General features: G+C 39.5%; 1 protein-coding gene across 1 annotated transcript in view; it reads right to left on the bottom strand.

Annotated features, from left to right (window-relative positions):
- The window catches only part of Cilk1 (ciliogenesis associated kinase 1), a 38383-nt gene extending 16403 nt beyond the window's left edge, over nucleotides 1-21980 (bottom strand). Inside the window, exons 1-7 of the mRNA XM_076858589.1 lie at nucleotides 21880-21980; nucleotides 18560-18614; nucleotides 12788-12909; nucleotides 11771-11850; nucleotides 2629-2761; nucleotides 1825-1996; nucleotides 89-256 (exon numbers count right to left, since the gene is read on the bottom strand). Coding sequence (XP_076714704.1) covers nucleotides 89-256; nucleotides 1825-1996; nucleotides 2629-2761; nucleotides 11771-11850; nucleotides 12788-12909; nucleotides 18560-18614; nucleotides 21880-21980 — 831 coding nt within the window. The remainder of the gene's footprint in view (nucleotides 1-88; nucleotides 257-1824; nucleotides 1997-2628; nucleotides 2762-11770; nucleotides 11851-12787; nucleotides 12910-18559; nucleotides 18615-21879) is intronic.
- Between the last annotated feature and the right edge of the window lie 16 nt (nucleotides 21981-21996).

The following is a 21996-nucleotide window of genomic DNA, read 5'->3' as shown; positions in this document are numbered from 1 at the left end:
CATAATATTAAATATTTCCCATGTGAAATCAGAGTTAGATATGAACTTCGTAAGAAATGCATCAGAAGGCAGAAAATGGAGGAAAAACCTGACTAGCTGTTGGCCGTTTCTTGGGATCCCACTGAAGCATGTCTCTCAGGAGCTGAATTGCTTCACTGCTAGCATTCGGAATCAGGGTCTTCAGGTTATTGGGTATGCACTGGGGCCAATGGAAGTTCATAGCATTTGAAAGTTGGTAGCCTTCAGGCCAGTCCGTCTGAAAAAAGAAAAAAACAGAAAGTCTTTCTCACCTAATCACTGTGTCTCAAGTGTGCCCATCTGGACAGGCAATCATGACACTGCCCTGCCAGAGTGACTGTGAGAGCAGGCAGCAGTGTATGTGATGAGACACACAGTCACATCGAAGAGACTCTGAAGAACACGAATTCTGGGGAATTGCAGAAGAGACACACCAAATTGTTTTATGACCTTTACGTAAGATAATCCATCTCTTGAAATTTGGGGTTTGTACCAAATTAGTATTTCCCCAACTGTGTGCCAGGAGACAAAGCTTTTAGAAATTGCTAATGAGATATTTGTGGGGAAAAGACAAAATAAAACAAAACACCTTGTCCTGGTTAAATGTCTTTTTGTTTTGTTTTGTTCTTGTTTTCGGTACAAGGAATTGAACTTGGGGGCACTCGACCACTGAGACACATCCCCAGCCCAATTTTGTATTTTATTTAGAGACAGGGTTTCACTGAGTTGCTAAGTGCCTCGCTTTTGCTGAGACTGGCTTTGAACTTGCAATTCTCCTGCCTCAATCTCCTAGTTAAATGTTTGAAACCCTTCATATTATTTTATCTCCAACATGATGATTTGAAATACACATGCTGAGGAAACAAGTGGTAAAGAGAGCTGCTCTACCCCATCTCTGGCTCCCCACTTTTTCATGTTTCAAACCTGTAGGACTCTGAATGCTAGAACAAATAACAGAAAGTGCTGAGCAACTGGTCTTTAAGGTTCCTTCTAGTTCTAAAACTATTGTTCTGTAAGATACATCCTGATATATCATTACCTCCCCCACTTCTTTTTTTCTAAAGCCAAGTGGCACTATGTATATCTTAAAACATCCATTCACTTAGATGGTTTCTGAGTGAACATTTAATGTTACTGAATATAAAAAAATAATTCAATATAAATCCTACACTTAAGAATATCACTGTCCCTTGGTTAAGTAACCCTGGGCTCAATCAAAAAAAATAAATAAATAAAAAAGAAGAAGAAGAAGAAGAAGAATATCACTGTCCTTAATAGAGAAAATAGGTCATTTATTTAAAAGCACAATAATACAGAGTAAAAAAAGACAAAAGAAAGGTATAGCTACAGATGGGCAGAGGAGGGACAAATGCCAGCAGGGGACTTTGGAAACCTTCTTGAAGAAGTGACAATAATGATTCATGTAAATGATTAAAAAATTTTTTTGAGGGTCTAGCTCATACCAATAATGGTGCTGGGACATAAATAAATGCAAGACAAATCTTTGCTCTGAATGAGCTTATGGTCCAAGAGAGATCTATAAACAGATAATTACACTAATAATGCAGAACACAGCAGAAGATGAAGATGAGACTGGAGAAACAGTGGTGGAGGAGGGAGATGGGGAGTCTTAGAAGAAAAGCGGGAATTGGTCACACAGAGACAGTCACTCAGACAAAGTGCATGTGCAAGGCACAGAAATAGAGAAATTTCAGGGAACATTGCCAGGAAGTCCAAAGTGGAGAAGATGGGAAGGGATGAGACGTCATTGGCTTTGGCCCACAGGCCTTTGTTTCATATCATTACCTTTTTTGGTGTCCCCAACAGTTGGCAAATTTTGAATATCGTGTCAATTTCACTGGCCCCAGGGAAGAGTGGCCTGAGGGTGTACACCTCTGCCATGATGCAGCCCACAGCCCAGATGTCAATGGGGGAGCTGTAGTTGGTAGACCTCAGGAGAACTTCTGGAGCCCTGTACCTGGAGGGACAAAGTTAACTGAGAGCTATCACTTCCACTGGCCAGAAATTAAATAGCAAGCAGTTCTCAGCAAAATTTATATATTTGTTTTCTTTCTAGTTCAGTGTGGTAAATGAACTTTTAGAGGATTTGGCTTCTGCCATGGCTGCTTCTCTATTCACATTATTTTCTACTGAGCGTTTCTCTATAAGAGTCTTCTCTATAGCATCTTTGAGAGGAAGAGAGCCAGGAGAGAAAGAAAAAGAGAAAATAAAGCATGTGGGAGATACTTCTTGATCATGGCAAGCTGTATATCAGCTCCTGGGGTCTGAAAGTTTTAGCAATAGCAATAAAATAGTCTTTCAAATAGGTCTTTGGAGAATCTTTTATGACTCCTTTATGAAACTGTCCTCAGGAAGGTCTATATATAGTATCTTATTCATACTATGGAGGAGCATGATGGATTTCCTTAAAAATTATGTACATCCAAGTTTTTAACTGTGTCCAGTGCCAACACACCTACAAACCAGTGTTTCAGACTGCACTCCTCCTCTTGTGAAAAGTCACTGTTTATGATTGACAGTCAACCCTCCCTAGAATGGTATCTTTTAAAATAAGTGCTCTTCAGTAATTTTGAAAAAAAAAATATTCACCATCTGGTAGACACGTAGTCTGTGTATGGAGGTCTTGATCGGATTTCTCGGGCCAATCCAAAGTCTGCGATTTTCACAAGTTCTGGTCCCATGCAGAGGAGGTTCTCAGGCTTTAAGTCCCGATGGAAAAAGCCTGGAGGAACAAAGAAGAATCCAAATGCAAGTCTGCTGCATTACTCTTTGCAGCCGTACTACTCTTCTCATAACCGCTTCTCATAAAGCACCCTGATATGATACCAAAGACTATGCATCTATCCACAATAACGTACAAAGTTTTGGTCTTCTCACAGGACTTCAATCATTTACCTTTGCAAAATCACCTAAAAGTTGATCAACTTCTTGTAAAATATTTTTCTTTATAAGAGAAAACTTCACTTAAAATACCAAAACCCATGAACTGAGATAACTTTGTAAAACAAACTGTCACTCAAGGGAAAAATACCATTCCTACTTTGCCCAAATCAGTCAGGAAAAAAAAAATTGAGATTGAAACAATTTCAAAAGAAAACAGTCTTAATGGGTATTGAGTTTATATCACAGTTAAAATTTTTTTCTAAAAGACAAAGGATTTATGAATATAATCTACTCATGCCTGAAATTCCAATGCATGTTGTGACACATGTTTAAATGTTAAGTGCTTATTACTTTGCCTAATGAAGTACAGAGGTGTACCTGTAGCTCACATTGTGAAAGGCAAAGGAATCTCATCAAATGAAAAGCCCATGTCAGCTGCAGTGGTGCTCTGATGGCACAGGCAGGAGATATTCACCATGACAGCCTTCTAGGTTTTCTCAAACACCTAGTGATCAGCAATTTTTACCCACTCTCTGACTGTCTTACCAACATGGATAGCATTCAGTGTGATGCTAAATCTCAACCGGATGCCCAAACTGGAAATACAGCTCAATTGATGCACTATTATATGCCACCATTAGCAATGTTGTGAGAGCTGGACTAACCAGCACATTATGAGAGAAATTAATAGCCATCACTGAAGACCTACACGACTCCTAGACCTCCTCTGTGCTGATAATTTACATCTCTAACATGCCATCTCTACTCCTCTCATAGCAAGCTGATACCCCTGTATTGCTTGGGCAAACTGTTTTTTTCCTCTTCCAAATCATCTCTCCTTCTCAAATCTTTGATGAAATTGCTAGATACCTTGTAGTCATACTGAGTCCATCCTTCCACAGACAGTGATGGGATTGTGGTACCTTTTGCATTGCAGTATCCCCTATCCATCCCTGTCTACCCATTCAAGCCTCCCCAACACTTGCTCTCTTGTCTGCCTCTGTCTCACTGTGTTTTTACACGCTCGCCTAGCTCCAGCTTTACTGGATCCCCACACATGCTGATTACTTAGGCACCATCTTTACCTTGCCATGCTCCTATCCACACAGACAAAAACACCTTCCATTGCATTTTTTAAGACTATTTATCAAGGTTGTACTCCTTTTATTCCCCCTAAACAGATAAATGTATTTTCTAACACTTTTCATCAGTTTGTATAAAATGTGTTCCAATCAAGTAAAATTCTTCATTCCCTTTAAGTTTGTTGCATTTATTCTGGTTAATATTATTGTACTCTTGCTCCTTTTTTGTCTGCAACAATCCCAACTTTGCCATTCTTCAAGACTTATTTTGAATTTCCTTGCTTCCACGAAGTCCTTCTAACATGCTAGCCTTCTTTGTTCCTTTATTCTAGCAAGAAATATTCAGAGGGGCTGTGCCAGGCAATCCACAGATCAGCTGTGTGAATTCAGAAGCAACCCAAATGCCTGTGGTTCTTAGTTCTCTTTATGCCTCTGTGCATACAATAGGCCTTCCCTCTGAACTTCTTTAGAGCTCTGTCATTTTTAGATATGTTAACCATTATTCTTAAATTAGAAGCACATTAGAGGCCACATTTATATTTCTACTGAATGCCTAACACAAGGTCAGGAGCATGGTGGTCTCAGAATAAATTCTTGTTGATTAAACAAAGGATTTGTGTGGGCTTTGTAGGGAACATGAAGGAGCTGAATATATATACTTGGGCCAAGAAGGCAGGGTCAATGGACAGCAGAGCAGAGCTGGGGGCAGAGTGCAAGGAAGAAGGCTCACAAGACAGGAACCGATGACTGAGAAAGAAAATCAGTGGCTCTGAAGCAGTGTGGAGACAGTGAGGGCGCAGAGCTGAATTCGCATGCCACAGAGGGAGTTCCAGCAGGACTAAATCTGTTAGTCAAGGTCATTTTCCAAAAACTGTCTCTGTCCTAGGGAAAGGGCAACTGTGATGTGGTCACATGTGAAAATGCACTATGTGTAATGTACCATGGGAAGCAACAGTGTTATAGTGAAAAGACATTCCTCTCTGTTTATCATTCTGAAGAAAACAGGGCTTAGTATTGGGTCGAGTGCCACATGGACAATATTATGGTATAGTGAGGGATCTGCAGGGCAACAGCTAGCTTAGATGGACAGATGAATATGGTTATGGAGCCTATAATCTAGCTCACACATAAGAGGATGGAGATACAGAACTTATCAAATAAATTCAAGATGGACACAAATGAGAGGAGAAAGTTCTTCTTTTCACCACAGGGCTGCTGCTTTTTCATAACCCAAGGCACTGATGAGATCAAAGGAGACAGCCCTGGGCTACACAGAGACAGGTACAAAAAGTTGGTGATTGTTATAGCATAGGGGTGTGTGTGTGTGTGTGTATGTATGTGTGTGTATGTATGTTTGTATGTATACCATAAAATTATATGTACAGGTCACTGCTTTACTCTTCATCTTGACATCTGATAATATACCTAATAGCCTTCCATATACCAATTCCTTAAAGTATCCTAATCAAATTAATAGCAAATCAAACCTAAATTACATTAAGAACCAAGTTTGAGGCTGTCAACTTGACAAGTACAAAGAGTAATTCAATATTAGTCAGGAATGGCCTTTAAAATGAAAGAAAAGAATTTCTGATAGGACAAATTTGAATGACTTATTATCAGCCTAATTAAATAAAGTTTATCCCCATCCCCCAGAGTGGGCGATGTCTGTTCTAAGCTTCGGTATAACTGAGTCATTGTGTTTGGACCCTCTGTTCTTCAGAGCACCCTCCAGCTCCCAGAAGGCCTGGCTAGATGCTCCCATCCTAGACATGGCTGAAGAATGTGTAAAGAATAGTTATTCAAGAATGACCTTTGTGAATACAACTAGGAGGATTCCAGTGACCCTTGAAAAGATATGAACTGTGAGGCCAGGGTTTATAGAAACTCAGAGCATTAAAAACATTCCAGTAAAAAAGAAATGGCAGAAACCATTTTCTTACTGAACAGATGGGAAAACTGAGTCATGGAGGGGGTGGGGTAGATGAATTATTCACAGTCTCACCAAGAAATGTGTCATAGCTCTATCAGTGTCAAGCTCCACTCTTTCCATACAGCTAAATCATGGTCTATAGTTTTGGTCCTCTCTATACCAGATTAATGCTGTTTTTCCTTCTTTGTTTTCCTCTAATTGGGGCAATTATTATTTCCAAAATAACGTGGTATTTCTCTTATAATGACTCACTATCCTCCAGCCTCTCCCACCCCAAGGCAACTCCATCTATAACACCCACCTCAACAAACCCATGTCTTCTCCCTGCTCAGTTCATCCTATCACGTTGATTTGTACTTGGAGGAGCATCATCCTCATGCTCCTGACTGGGTACTCCGTATCCACCTGAGTGTGCTCCTGTAAATATCAGCCTCTTCCTCCCACAGACAGGCTCTATCCTCTGTCCTCACTAAGTCCTCTCATCCTCCTTCCTCAGAGAACATGTGCACCAGTGAAATGAGGAGAATGAGGATCCCAAGACCCCACACATCCTTCTAAGCAGCTTCCCTTTTGCATTCCTAATTGTTTCCCTCTAAAACAATCAGAGAGAAAATGGTAAGGAAAAACATTAATTGCAAAAGACTCTTAAAAAGTGACTGTTGAAAACTGTCAGTTGACATATGTTATACCTATTATACAGTCTTCAGGTATAAGCCTTTATGATACATTCATGGATATGTCTGTAGAATATCTAACCCTCTTAATTACTGAATAAGATCACAATTAGCTTTTACTAGCCTTATGCCCCTGAGTTCTATCTCTTAGAATTAAAAGTATAAGACCCTTATGTCATACAAAGTGATTTTTTTCTGTTTTAACAAAACATTACTATTTTCATGTAAAAAGCAAAACAGCTTAGGAGTTAAGTGTACAGACCTACCAGGTTACCTGATTTCAAATCCCAATGCTGTTACTAACTGACTAAAAAAAAAATCACTTAACTTTGTCTCAGTTTCCCTACCTGGAGGGAAAATAGCACATATGTCATGGGGTTGTTTTACAGTATTAAATATATTTATAAAGCTTTTAATGTGGTGCTTGGCACATCAGCACCTTGGAAGAACTAGTCATTATTAGTATTAGCATTAAAAAATTTTTTCATTTTACCTGCCGAACAATCTGTCAGAATGCACAAGCATACAACCATCTTTTTTTGCAGTTAAGAATTAAGGGTTGTAGGCTACTGATGTGCTCCAACTGTGATGGGCTTTAGGTATTTTGTTTTCATTACTGAAGAAAAGAAATAATAAGCAGGTACATATGCACTTAACCAAAGTCAACCAACAAAATCCATAAAAGTTTTAAAAAATCATTTATCAATGAACATGGGACAGGTCCTGCACAATTAGTATCCATCCCACTTAACATTGTTACGGTAGCAGGACAACTCTGATCTGATTCCTAGCAGGATATGTGTTCTGCTGATGAGCATAATATGGCCATAACAATGGGACCATTTTTTCCTCTGGATTCCTAATTGACAATGGAAATCCTTATAGCTGGGTAATTCAGAGATCACACCACAGCAGAGTGCTGTTATGATAAGAGCCTTCTTGTTCAAAACTGGGAACAGACCTACAATTTAAGTTCAGGAGGCTGCATGTCAGTTGAACAACAAAGGAATTTTCCCTTTCATCTTGGCAGAAAATCTGTTGTGCTGACTTTTTTTGTTGATAACAAATGGGCAAGGAAAACTCAAGGCTTTTCCCTGTACCACACTGTTATAATTCATTAAGGGATTCTAATTCATTAATGAATTTGATATAAACATACGGAAATGACCAGAGAATATTTAAACTCCATGAATTTATGTAGCCCACCTTCCTGCTGTAGATGTTTTAATTTTAGATAAATACTGAATTTACACCAATAATTGTTTTCCCTAGAAGACCATAAGAACTGCAAGCACAGAAATGTAAAGAACTGTGTATAAGTCATGCTCAGCCAGATAGTAGTAAGACAAAGAAGCAGAGAACCACCTCTTGGGGCAAAACTTTGTCCTCCAAACCACCTAGTGCATTTCTATTACCTGCATGGGGAAGTATGACCTGGATATTTATAAGGGCAGGTCAAGGATGAAATGGCTAGTTTGCTTTAGTTATTTAATTTCTTCAAAGTATGTATGCTTTGACATTGTTCAATCAGTACCAAGTAGAGCTGTGTATTCATTCCCACTGGGCGGGGGGAATACTCAGTGACATGAAATACGGCCATAGCAACTACCTGCAGTGCTGTTCTTCCCTCTCAGAGGAGTCTATTCCCCAGGGACAGAATGTACCTTCCTACAGTGAGAACGAGCTACCAGGGAAGAGTCTGAGACTCACAAGACAACTCTGTGAAGTGCTTTAGATATTTTTCCCATCACTGGAGGAAAGAAATAATACAGAAATGCATTCAAACTTAGCTAAAGTCAAGTCAATACCATTTGAAAGCCATATGAATTTCTAAAAATCATTTATCAATGACCATGAGACAGGACCTGTACAATTAGTATCAATCCCATTTAAAATCATTATTTTCTTCATCTCATACTCTCTTGTTCTCTTTGAGAACAGACAGGTTTTTCTAGTGAAGCATGGCAGATGGGCACAGACGATCTGAACTCTAACACTCTATTGCATGGAACCTCTGATTTTTAAGCCTCTCTGAACTTCAGTTTCCACTTCTTTGATAGGAACAGACACCATCTGTTCTCTTTACCTGAGAAGTTGGGAGGAGATAAATAAGGTAACCGATGAAGCTTTATTAAGCTCAAAGTAGAACTATATACACGACTGCCAGGGAAAAGTGTCCAAAAGAATCTTTGGTAATGGCAAAGGTACTAAGGTTATAAAAGCAGAGGTCTGATCTTCTCTATAAACTGAGCCTTCCCTTGAACCATTTCTACACAGTGCAAGTGTCTAAGGCATGCAAGGACACAGTTCCAAAGGATTGTTTTGATAAATGGTGTTAAATTTTATTTTAAATATATATATATGTTTGTACATGCATGTATACTTGTATATATGGGATGAGTATATATGTAGATACATATAACTATGTGGTCATATGGATGGGATGCATATATATATGCATACACATGTATTTGGGGGGCTATGTGTGGTGTGTATGTGTTTGTATATAGATACGGATTCTAACCAGTAGTGGTGTCATATACCTATAATCCCAACAACTCAGGAGGCAGAGGCAGGAGTATCACATGTTCCAGGCTAGCTTCAATAAATTACTGAGACTCCATCTCACTGATGGGGACGTAGCTCAGTGGTAGACCATCCCTAGATTCAATCCCCAAAATGGGGAGTGGGGAATCAATCTCTCTATATATGTATACAGACATATAGATATCCATTTGATTAGGTAAAGACCTGAATGAAAGCCTGCAAGTTCTTCCTGGCAACAAATATCTGAGTCTTGTGACAAGTAGCAAAAAGGAAAAGAAAAGAAAGCTGAAGAATAGTGACTTTCCTTTAGGTCCACTTGGTTTCTAGTACTGAGCAAACAGTCTGAAGAGCCAAAACGCTGTGATCAACCCACCTGAAAGCAAGCTGGTTGACCTTTGTCTTTTGAAAAACCCCTTTGACGTCTCATCATTTCTTTTCCTTGAGCTCTTAAATTTAGTAAGTGCCCTTCTATTTGTCTCTAAGACAACATGTCAGAAGTTTTTAGTGTTTTGCAAATTCATACTATCTCCTGTGATTGCTTATGGACAAAGGCCAAAGTGAATGTGCATGAATATCAGTGGAATGAATCACAGGTGAATTGTACTAGATGCTTTTTACTAGAACTGGTTCATGATTTAACTCAGTCTTGCTTGGGTCATGCTGACCACTCTGCACTTGTCTGAGGCTGACAGGGATTTGCGTGGATAGCCTGTGTTTAGCCATTTGTGTTCCATTTAATCTCTGTGAGGGGCTACTTAAGGGGTGAAGAGAAAGCTGGTAATGATCCCAGATGCACTGTGCCACCTGTGCAACACAAGACTTTTCTCCTCACTGCCAATTTACATCAAATCTAAACTGATGGTGTTGTCAAAGGGTTTCAATTCAGTCACCTTATTGAGTTAACAAAACTCATTTGTTGGTGCAGTTTTTGCAACACCAACAACATGTTCAGACTAACAGTGAATGTATTCGGCCTGTGCAAAATCAGTCACTTGCCCATCTGTCTGTATGTTTAAATGACCTCAGATGACCTTCTCAGAGGACTTCTGGCTCCATCCATAGATACGTCCATCTGGCAGCTCTGTGTTCACATGGTTATTGATCTAACCCCATGTGGGTTCTGCATTCAGTTAGTAACAAAGACCAGCCAAGTCCTAGGTAGGTGCTAGATACTACAGCCTCAAACTCATTGCTGCTTAAAAACTTTCAAAAGTTCAGCTAAGAAGAAAAATCAAAATAGAGAATTTCCTGACGCATACAGAGTTGTCTTTTCCTCTAGATAGTCTAAATCTCTCCCCATACTAATGGATCATCCCTGTTGTCTCTAATCAGGTGATCTAATTAGCCTACATTGAGGAATATGACACAAAGCTGCCCTACACAGCCATCACTATGTTTTCTACAAAGTCATGTAACATACTATCCCTCTAAAGGGTCAAGTTTCTCTCTGGTCTTGGTATCAAGAATAGTTCTTGCCTATAATCCCAGCACCTCCTCCGAAGGCTGGGACAGAAGGATGGCAAGTTCAAAGCCAGCCTTAGCAAGGGCGAGGCACTAAACAACTTAGTGAGAGCCTGTCTCTAAATAAAATACAAAATATGGTTGGGGATGTGGCTCAGTGGTTGAGTGCCCCTGAGTTCAATCTCTAGCACCCAGGAGAAAAAAAAAAAGAGTAGTTCTGCTTCTCTTATGCAACTGATCTGTTCTTACCTCAGGGAAATAATATATGTTTTAATTGGTCAAGTTTCACATTTTGCTTGATATGAAATGAAGCTCAGAACCAAATATGTGGCCTGCTTCTACTGAAATAAAAGTTGCTAATATGCATCTTAAGGATTAAACTCACGCCTGGCTATCTATGCCCTATTTTGCTTTTGCTTCTTTCTTCATTTTGCTAATTTTTTTTTTTAAAAAGAGAGAGAGAGAATTTTTAATATTTATTTCTTAGTTTTCGGTGGACATAACATCTTTGTTTGTATGTGGTGCTGAGGATCGAACCCGGGCCGCACGCATGCTAGGCGGGTGTGCTACCACTTGAGCCACATCCCCAGCCCCCATTTTGCTAATTTTTAATTTATTTTATTTTCCTGTATCACACAAATGGTATGTTAGGCCACTTTCACTTTTAAACCCTTTCAAAACAAACTGAAATACAAATAGCTTAGAAAAATGAGAAGCGACAAGGGAGGGATGTTAGTGGGTTGAACATAACACCTGAAATGTCTCAGAATTCTAATTCGAAGTTTCTTATTAATATACCTGGTCAGGATAATTCTTAGGTCTAAACTAACAATCATAATGTTAAAACTTGAAGAACAAAAACATGACATGCATAGATGAATATGTCAAAATGAATTCCACTATCACCTATAACTAAAATGCAGTAATAAATTTTTTTTAAAAAAAGAGTAAAAACACAAGGACATGACAATTGAAGAAAACTCAGAAATAAAGTTCCATAAGATAATATATTTCAAAATTCATTATCAGCCTCTTGACTCTTCAGCCTTTTCTGAGGGTTAGTTACAAAAGACACTAGTGCTTCCTACATCTTCTACTTGATGATATTTCACTGCTATTTTAACGCACAATGCTTCACATCCATCACCTACCGTGCTTGTGAATAAATGCAAGTCCTTGCAATATCTGATACATGATATTCCTTATAGCAGACTCAGGAAACAACTTGTTTCTGTATGGGATAGAGGAATACGAAGTTATAAATCTGGGTTTATGTATTAAAAAGAAACTCCTGCATCCATATCTTTTTGATTACATAGTAAGAAATTTTTTAAAAAATTGCTGGTATACTAATTTTTGGTCAGATTGTTTTATAATAAATACCAAAGAAAAACAATCATTTGTCCATACAAGGGAGATACCTTATAAACATCAAATATATTCAGTTATATTATGAAGAAATTTACAATACCAGAAATCCCTCCAATGTAACATATAAAAACCCCAAAGTTTCTCGTGCTATAAATTAAAACTTTAAAAAAATTTTAGTGGGAACAGTTTGAGGTCTTTTAGATAAAGCCCTTATGAGCTGTAATGGATGCTAACATATTTTTCTGGTAGGCAAACATCACAGCCCCCGTGCTGTTGTTGACAATCGAGGTGGTATTTGTTCACTCAAAGTCCCCAAAGGGATGCTCTGGATGGCATTCACTTTGCCACCAAGAAAATGTGCCCAAGAGGTTCTATACAGTCTACTTTCAAAGTTCAAAATTATCATAGCAGGTAAGTTTTTTATTAGACTCCCTTTCCCAACATGCAAGCACCTAAGCACTGTAGCAAATCAGGAGCTAAAATAAACCTAGAACTTTTCAACAGAGGTCTCAAAATAAATGAAGCTGTGTCCACCCCAACTTGTAGTTGCTCTGCCCATACATCCTTGTGGGAAGGCAGAATTGCAGACAGTCTGTAAGCTCTGTGAGCTTCTTTGGGGGATTAAATCTTTTAAAATCTGAAACTGTTGCCCTGAGAGCAACTTCCCAGAGGCCCAGTAGCTTGACCTTTAAATGACCAGACAAATAACTGGGAGACTGAGATAATCAAAAGGAGAAAGAAAGCACATCCACTTTGCAATATTTGTTTCTAAGATCATGATGACCAAAGGGTTTTACCTTTCTTTAATGAGCTGATAAAGATTTTCCTTCATGTACTCGAAGATAAAATAAAGATGATCATTTTCCCTGATAACTTCTTTTAATTTTACTACATTGGCATGATTAAGCTTCTTCAGTGACTAAAACATGAAGAAGAAAAACACAAAAAAAATTAGAGAAAATCTGTTGTTGAAAAAGAAAATTAATCCTATGTGTGCTCAGGAAGAAACGCCTAATTTTAGAACCACAGACACACATGCCATAAGTTATATTTTATTCTTAATGTAATTACCAGTTTTTCTCTGAAATCAATAGTAACTTTACCTAGAAAAAATATTTAAAAAATTTTTTGTAGTTGTAAATGGAGAACATGCCTTTATTTTTATTTATTTTTATGTAGTGCTGAGGATCGAACCCAGGACCTCACATGTGCTAGGCAAGTGCTCTGCCACTGAGCCACAGCCCCAACCCCAGCCCCCAGAAAAACTATGTTGATGAACCGACTAGAAGATAAGTCTCCATTCCATTAGTAACTGGTATTCCTGGCTGCACCCAGCACCCGGCAATAAGCCAGGGCTATTTTAGGCTCACCCGCTCCAGACCATGGAATTCATTCAGGCTGTGGAAATAGCCAGAAGGGAACCAATAAAGAAAGCTGAGGCTTTGAATTTTCTAGCACTGGAGAATGCAGCTGCTTTGGGCTGAAATCACCAGCTAACAGTGTACAGAGACTTTAAATAGGATATTGCTCAAATAGACTGAGGCTGACAGCCTGATTCTCTTGACTTCTGCCTGACACGTGTGTCCATGAGACCTAGAAGGCTCCTTCTTACAATGTGAGTTTTAATTACAGAGAAGGAAAGAGATACCTTATGGGAAAGGACCTGCAGTAAGATGAGAGAAATTCCTCTGCTTCCAAGAGCAAAGATAAAAAAGTCAGGCAGTAGATGAGGACTAAGAGGGGGTTACAGAAAATGGTGCACGACATGGTCACTCATGCTCACACGTGTGTCGTTTTGTGAGTTCGTGTGAGCACAGCCAGGTGTACACTTCTTTCTGTTTGCATCATCAGTTCTGTTAGTGGTGAATACACCTGTATTGGTGAGCAGCAATCCTGTTCATACACAACATCCAGAGACACCCAACTGTCAGTTTGCTCCTGGAATGATCAGAATTTGATAGTCTAACTCCTTCAAGGAAGCTTCCAAGGTTCACTCTGGTCAGTAAAATGAATCTTTTAGTTCAAACAGCCTTTTCCTCATAGAGCAGTGAGTCCATTAATAACAAATTATAATGCCCTCTTTATCTTTGAATTTCATTTAAAAGAACATCCCTTTTATAAAATGAAAAAAAATGTTTAAAGATGGAAATGTTAAAAAATGAATTTCCAAATCTGGAAGGACATTCAGTAACAAGGTACTCAAGGGATCAGAGTTTGGGAATGTGTAATATGATCAAGTTACTTCAAGCAGCTGGGAAGAGAGATGGAATATGGTCAGTGAATGAGGACACAATAAGACTATTCTGGAACTTTCTCCCCAAAGACAAGTTCATGCCAAGACATTTCTCTGGCACAGATTCTCAGCTGTCTTGGCCAGATCCTTCCAGAATGACCCAACCAGGATGATTATTTCTTTTAGTTGGGTTGGATTCCTGGTTCTCCATGAGTAACAAACATAAACATTGCTTAACTTTTAAGCATTCACTAACTCTCCTGACTGTAGCCTTCTTTTCTGACTGTTTGCTTAAAATGCATCACAAACAGTAGGGGAGATAGTCCTTGGATAAGCAGCCTCAGGGCAAATTCATCTAGAGAAAACAAAGTCAATTTTAGAGCTTTTCTAGAACAGATTTCTGTGTAAATACTGCAGTACCTTTAGCTCTCAGCCTGAAGTCTGTTTTGAGCACAAATTACTGGCCCAAGTCTAAGGGAGGCTCACAGCGCTCTCTCTCTCTCTCTCTCTCTCTCTCTCTCTCTCTCTCTCTCTCTCCTTGCTTGCTTGCTTGTTTTTTCTTTTTTTCTTTTTCTTTCTTTCTTTTTTTTGGTGGTACTAGGATTAAATTCAGGGGTGTTTCACCATTGAGCTACATCTGCATCCCTTATTTTTTTGTTTTGAGACACGGTCTTGCTAATTTGCTAAGGCTGGTCTAGAACTTGTAATCCTCTTGCCTCAGTTCCCTGAATAGTTGAAACTATAGATGTGTACCACTGTGTCTGGCAAGAGTTCTTGTCTCTAAGTGAGGCTTATAGTCTAATATAAAAAGAATAAACTTTGTGTGGAGGACTTCACATGATTAACTTTACACAGATGTATTTCTAGAACGAAGCACCTTATTTGGCTTATGAAAGGATTTCAAAGAAGCAGTAGAGGCAGGTCACCTGTATCAGAGCAGAGAAGTATACATAGCAAAGCAAACCTAGTAAGTGGTCCATGTGGGGACAGTCCCCATGGATGAAAATTCCAGTTGGATATAATCAATTCTGTCCTCCTCAGGGATGGATCCACAGGGATGGATCTAAAACTATAATGTACCTGGGAGGCTGAAGCAGGAGGATTACAAGTTCAAAGCGAGCCTCAGGAACTGAGAAAAGGTCCTAAGCAACTTAATGAGACCCTGGCTCAAAATGAAAAAGGAGTGGGGATGTGATTCATTGGTTCAATCCCTGGTACCAAAAATAAAAGAAAATTACAATGTACTGGACCCCATAATATTCTGAGGCATAAATAAGACACAGTGTCTGCTCTTAAGAGGCAAACAATGTAATTGGGAAGACAGTGCATAAATTAAAAATCCATGTAACAGAATTAGGAAAGTCATATTAATTATCATATCACAGGAATGATAGAAACATTAGAAATATTTCAAACAGGAGTAATTAGCAAAAACTGGGTGGCCATTGAGAGCATCTCCAGGATGTTACTGAAATAAGAGTTACATCCAGACAAGTGTATAGGGAGGGAAGGAGTCCTCATAAGGAAAGCTTATTCTGTGTAAGGCATGGGAATGGAGTAGACTCTATGCTGCAGACTTGAAGGATAAGATTCATCCATTTTGACTCTGAAGGAGGCTTATCTGGAAGAACCTGGTTAGAGAAGTGAGCAGGGGTCAAACTGTACTATAATATAATATCTGTTCCAGATATAAAAACATTGAGTTGTTCTGGTGAATCTTGAAGCTTTGGTAAAGTTGCAGAGGAAGATGACTGATTTAATTTGGTTGAAAAGTAAATAGTACGTAAAGCTCACTGAAGGGAGAAGTAAAAAACATAAGATAAAGAAAGGAAAGAGGTGGAAGACCAGGAAGGAAGAAAGTTGAGATTTGTTTGGAATGGGGAGAATGGTGGGCATACTTATAGACTGGAGGGAAGAAGTCATTGGAAAGGAAAAGCTTAAAGATATGGGGAGGGAACACTGGTGGATCAAGGATCTAATGCATCAAATGTTAAGATGGTTAAACAAACAAACAGCACTGGAACACAGTAGGCAGGCTGCAGGCTCCCTGCTACCTCAGGATGGCAGCTGGAACACCACAGCACCTCGTAAGACAATGCTCAAAGAAAAATGTCACTGGGATATCACAGAGCCAGGATTCCTGTCCTTGTATTAGGTCATCAGCTACAGAATCTTGACAGGTACACATGGGGATAGGTGGCAGATGAAAATGCAAAAGAAAAGAGATGAAGAAGGAACTATTGTATAATGAGTACCAAAGTGCAGAATTTTCTTCATTTCCTCTTGCTGCTGGAATTAAGCAGGACAAATGGAAACAAGGTCCTCTAGTGACTCCTTTCCAATCCCCTTCTGCTTCAGCAAGCAGAAGAGAAGGACTTCAGCAAGGAGGAAGGGATGAAGAACATGAAGAAAGGTACCTCCTTTCTACTCCTTCTTCCTTCCCTTCCCTCCCCTCCATATTCCATGGCTGGCTCTGGCCCAATGCTGGTAAGTTTGTGTGAGGATCAACAGGGGCAGATGTGGGGAGGAAGACTGTGCTTGCAGGAGATGTAGCATCTGTGCAGGCAAGATAAGAGTAGGGAATGATGGTGGTCACCAGATAAGGAGCAGTGCCCTCAACTATCTTGACAAGCAGTCACTTGCTTCCCCAAGATGCTGTGTTTTCTAAGCTGTTTGTGTGAGTGATCTTCTTCCATGAAAACTAACACACTGTTACTTGTACAAAAAGGGAAAGGTTTGGCATCTAAGCCAAGGATATCTCTCAGAGCTTCATGTCACTGAGAAAATGTCCTTGGATCATCCTTTTTTTCCTATCTCATGTTTTTGGATCTACCAGAGTTTATACTCTGTAGGCAAGAGGCTGGCACACTCTGAACCATGGGGAAAATCCAGCTCACCACCTGTTTTTGTATGGTCCATGAGCTAAGAATTTGACAGCAGAAAACACTAACTTTGAACCTAATTAAGTTCCATATAATGTCTCCTCACAAAAGAATATTATTCATCTCATTGGATGAATACAAAAAAATGATATCATGAGATAAGAAAATGATGTCTATTATTATTATACTTTATATTTCATAAATGAAGATCTTGTGAAAAATTTTAATCCTGTTATATATATCCTTATATAATATCCCGTATGTGACCTTTTGGTCCATGATGTCTAAAAGATCTACTGTCTGACCCTTTATAGGAAGAGATGACAGATCTTTGCTCTAAACCTGAAACTTCCTCAATGTACAGGAGTCCCCTGGAAGAATAGGCAGAACTGGTTCCAGTGTCTACTAGCATCTCTAATAGAGGTGAATGAGAAGATTAAGTGGATGAAACACCATTCAGGTGCACAAGAAAGAGAACTACACATGCAAAACCAAAGTGGTCAATCTACTTGGACAGAAAAAAGAGAATTAGAATAGAAATAAAAAGGAATAGGAAGAAGGAAAGGAGTGATTACCCCAGTCGGAAGGCTGAGTAAATGTGAAGAAATATGCTACGCAATGCTGACACAACTCACATCTTGATCCAAGAATTCCACCACAGACAATAGAATACACATCATTAGAGCAAGAAACTAAAATTGGTACTGCTGTTATATCCAGGAAGAACACTACACAAAGAAGTAAGGTCCCAGCAATGATCACCTTTAGAGGCAACAATAATTCACTAAATCAATACTCAACTTATTTGTATTGAAATATATTGACATAAGTATTCCATTAAAGGTAAAACTTTCTATTAACAGTACATTCACTAATACAATAACCTAGTAATCTTCTGTGTTCAGCTAATAGCTGTATATTATGTTTTGGATATAGGGTTCCCCCCAAAACTTCTGTGTTAATGCAGGAATGTTCAGAGATGAAATAACTGGACTGTGAGAACTGTAACCTAATCAGTCCTTCCTAGTGAATGGACTGACTGGGTGGTAACTGTAGGCAGGTGGATCATAGGGGTGTGCCTTGGAAGGGTGCATCTGTCCTGCAGCTCCTCCCCCTCCTCTCTTTCTATTTTTTGACCTCACCAGGAACTGAGTAGTTTTCCTCTGCTGAGCCCTCACCTTGGGCCCAGAGCAATGGATTCAGCCATCTCTGGACTAATAACCTCTGAAATCATGAGCCCCAAATAAACTTTCCTCTTCTAAGTTATTTTTGTTGGGTATTTTGGTCACAGCAATACAAAAGCTGACTAAAACACTCTGTATCATTTGCCCACATTGTTAGCATTAGTGAAAAAAATACAAACAGACTGACTATATCAACTATAAACCTAATGATAATATAAATCTATTTTAATTGGCCAAACAAAAATTATTTCCTGATATGTTAATAAATACCTTAACCTCCCGAAGGTTCATGCATTCTTCCCAGGAATAAAACTTTCTTTTCATTCTAGAAGAGAAGAAAGAAACAGCATACTTATTTCCCAAAATAAACTTTTTTTTTAAAAAAAGCATTTTCATTCTGAACCTAGTCAATATTGCTTGAAGTTGGTTTCAATTTCTACCAAATAATATAGCATCCAAAACAACATTTTAAAAAGTGTTGTTAAATGTTGACATTACAATCAAGCCTAAGTCACAAAATTGCCCAGCAGTGATGATGTGGTACAGTGCAAAGAACCTGGACTTTCTCTACTACTAATACGCTAACTTGTCCTGGAGGGAAATATCTCGGGCAGCTTCTGTCTGGATCAGAGATGTTCAGCAGAGCTTTCTGTGTTGGTGAAAATGTCCTCTGCTGTCTGGTATAGTAGCCACTAGATCTGTGACTACTGAACCCTTGGAATGTGGCTAGTGCAATGTAGGAAGTGAATTTTAATTTCAATTAAATTTAAATTTAAATGTTGTATATGGTAGCTCACTAATATATTGGACAGCACAGTTCTAGACCCTCTAGTGCAGGGTGGGCAAATAATGACTCACAGGACATATCCACCCCAACATTTGTTTTATGTAATCGATGAGCTAAGAATGGTATTTGCGTTTTAAATTTAATTGGGGAAAACAACTCAAAAGATGAATAATATTTTGTAATATGTGAAAATTATATGCAATCAAAATTTAGTTTCCATAAAGGAAAGTTCATGGGAACACAGTCATACTCACTCATTTGTTTTTATGCTGCCCTGTGAAACAGATGGACTAAGTGAGGAGAGCAAGATACAGAGAAGGTACACAGCTTTCCCACTGCTGGTTACTACAAACCAACCTCCATCTCTCCAGCTCACTCCAACACATTTTCCCTTGTCACAGTGTTTCCTGGTTGAGTGGTCAATTCCTTTATTCATGGTAAATATTATTTATCTCCTCTATGTGGTAGGGACTTTGTAGGCACTAGGGGTAAAGTGATGAGAAAGATGTCTCTCCTGGAACTAATGGTTGTAGTAGGAGGTAAACAATAATTTTCTGCACTAAGTGCTATGAAGAAAAGACATAGGGCAATGTGAGAATGGATCTCAGAGGGTTGGAATCTAGTCTTAGGTATCAGGGAACACTTCTCTAATGAAAAGATATTTCAGGGCTGGGGATGTGGCTCAAATGGTAGCGTGCTTGCCTGGCATGCGTGCGGCCCGGGTTCGATCCTCAGCACCACATACAAACAAAGATGTTGTGTCCGCCAATAACTAAAAAATAAATATTAAACTTCTCTCTCTCTCTCTCTCTCTCTCTCCCTCCCTCCCCCCCTCCCTCCCTCCCTCTCTCACTCTCTCTTTAAAAAAAAAAGAAAAGAAAAGATATTTCAACCCAGACCTGAAGGATGAGAATAATTTAGTAGGAGAAATGAAGTGGACACCTGAAATAAGGGATCTAAGCAGAAAGGTATTTGAGGAGTTCAAGAAGCAGAGACCGAAGCAAAAAATAGGCAAGGGATCAGTGACAAGAGACAAGGCTGAAGCAAACAGGACCCAGTCAAATGATGCAGCAATTTGTAGGTCACATTTAAAATGTAGTTCTTAGTCCTAAAACTGACAGGAAGACATTGAAAGCAATCTAGTTTGTATGCTCCTCCAAAAGCAGAGGCAAGGACTCGGGTACAGATAGTTTATTTGGGAGATGATTTCAGAAAGTCAGAGCAAAGAGCAGAGAAACCGTGAAGAGACAGGAAGCTCAATAAGCAGCACATGACTGAGCTGGTACCAAGGTGGGCAGGTGGGGCTCAGGCCTATTTGGGACACTGAAAGTCAGGTGGGATCAGGGGCTGTGATGGGGCAGCAGGACTCAAAAAAGGCTTGCTGCAAATGGTTTTAGTCAATTAGATTCATGTGCTTAGGATAATCTCTTCAGTCTGGTAGGAAGAGAGGAATGAATGGAAACCTGCAGCCCTGCAGAGGACCTAATGGTCAGGTGGTGAAGGGGTTAATGAGGCCTTCAGTGGAAATACAGAGAAGTAGGAGGATTAGACAAGGGATTGGTAGAATTGACAGGACTAGGTGTCCAAAGGGGAGGCATAAGGAGAGGGAAGTCAGGAGGATTCTCAGGTTTTGAAGAGATGGTAGTATCATTTATGAACATGAGGAATACTGATAGAGAAAAAGTCTGGGGTAAGAGAGGAAGAGTAGGTTGAATATGAGTTCAGTCTGATGCATTTGCAATGTCTGCAGGACATCCAAACACAGCTGGCAGGAAGGCAACTGGCCACAGATGAGCACAGCAGGCAGACTCTAATGTGGATCCCAAAGACCTCCCACTCCCGGTATTAGAGCCTCATGTGACCCCCTTCTCCTTCAATGACTTGCTTCTAACCAATATAGCAATTTCAGAGGATGTCATTTCTGTGATTATTTTATAAAAGGAAAAGATAACACTTCTACCTTAGAAGACTCTAAAGCAAGCTATCATCCTGTGAGTTGCTCTTGAAGAGCTCCCCCCCAGGTCAAGGAACTGAAGGCCAGCCTCCAGCCAACAGCCAACAGGGAACTGAGGCCCTCAGTCCAACACACTACGTACTCAATGCTCCTGCAATCACATGAGTGAGTTTAGGAGTGGGTTCTTCCCCAGTCCAGCCTTCAGTGAGACCCTGGTCCTGGCTAGTACCTTGACTGCACCCTCTTAAAACACTATCCCTACACTAGAGAACTCAGCTAAGATGTGCTGATCCACAGAAACCGAAAGATGATAAATGTGTTGTTTTAAACTGCTAGGTATTGGAGTAGCTTATTATACAGCAACAGATAACTACATAATATGTCTGGACACTGGCTGCAAAGATCAAGAAGGTAGAGGGAACAAGACAGAAGTCATCAGACCACCACACATGTAAATACACAAGCACAGAAATTGTATCCTCTCTTGTCAAATGATGTTTATTCATCTGTTTACAAGATGAGAAAATACTGTGGAAAAGTACTAGTGCATATAGACAGTACTAGTACTTCACTAGTACTTTTTCCAAGTGGTAAGTAGTAACCAGTAAGTGGTAAGTAAGTCTAAAGTGGAGATTTTGAAGGCCTCTAACAAGAGTACTACAGCATTAACACACTCATCTAATCCATAGTATAATCCATAGTAGTCATCAGCTAAGGTTCTTCTGCACACCCTCCCCCCATTCCCCTTTAAGATTGTTCCTAAGACCAGGACTGGAGAAGGTGGAATGGAAACTATCTTGACAACGTGTAGCTAAAGATGACATCAGAAAAGTGAAGGATACAACTTACTTCTTAATGGCAATCAGTTCCCCAGACTCGATGCTTCTTCCTAGCAGGACGGAACCATAGGTTCCATCCCCAAGCTGCTTGATTGTTGTGTATCTATTCATGGTGTGCCTGCTCAGG

Source organism: Callospermophilus lateralis, chromosome 6 (assembly GCF_048772815.1).
Source record: "Callospermophilus lateralis isolate mCalLat2 chromosome 6, mCalLat2.hap1, whole genome shotgun sequence".
Lineage (NCBI taxonomy): Eukaryota > Metazoa > Chordata > Mammalia > Rodentia > Sciuridae > Callospermophilus > Callospermophilus lateralis.
Note: the sequence above shows the minus strand (reverse complement) of the source record. Positions and strands in the feature narration are given on the sequence as shown.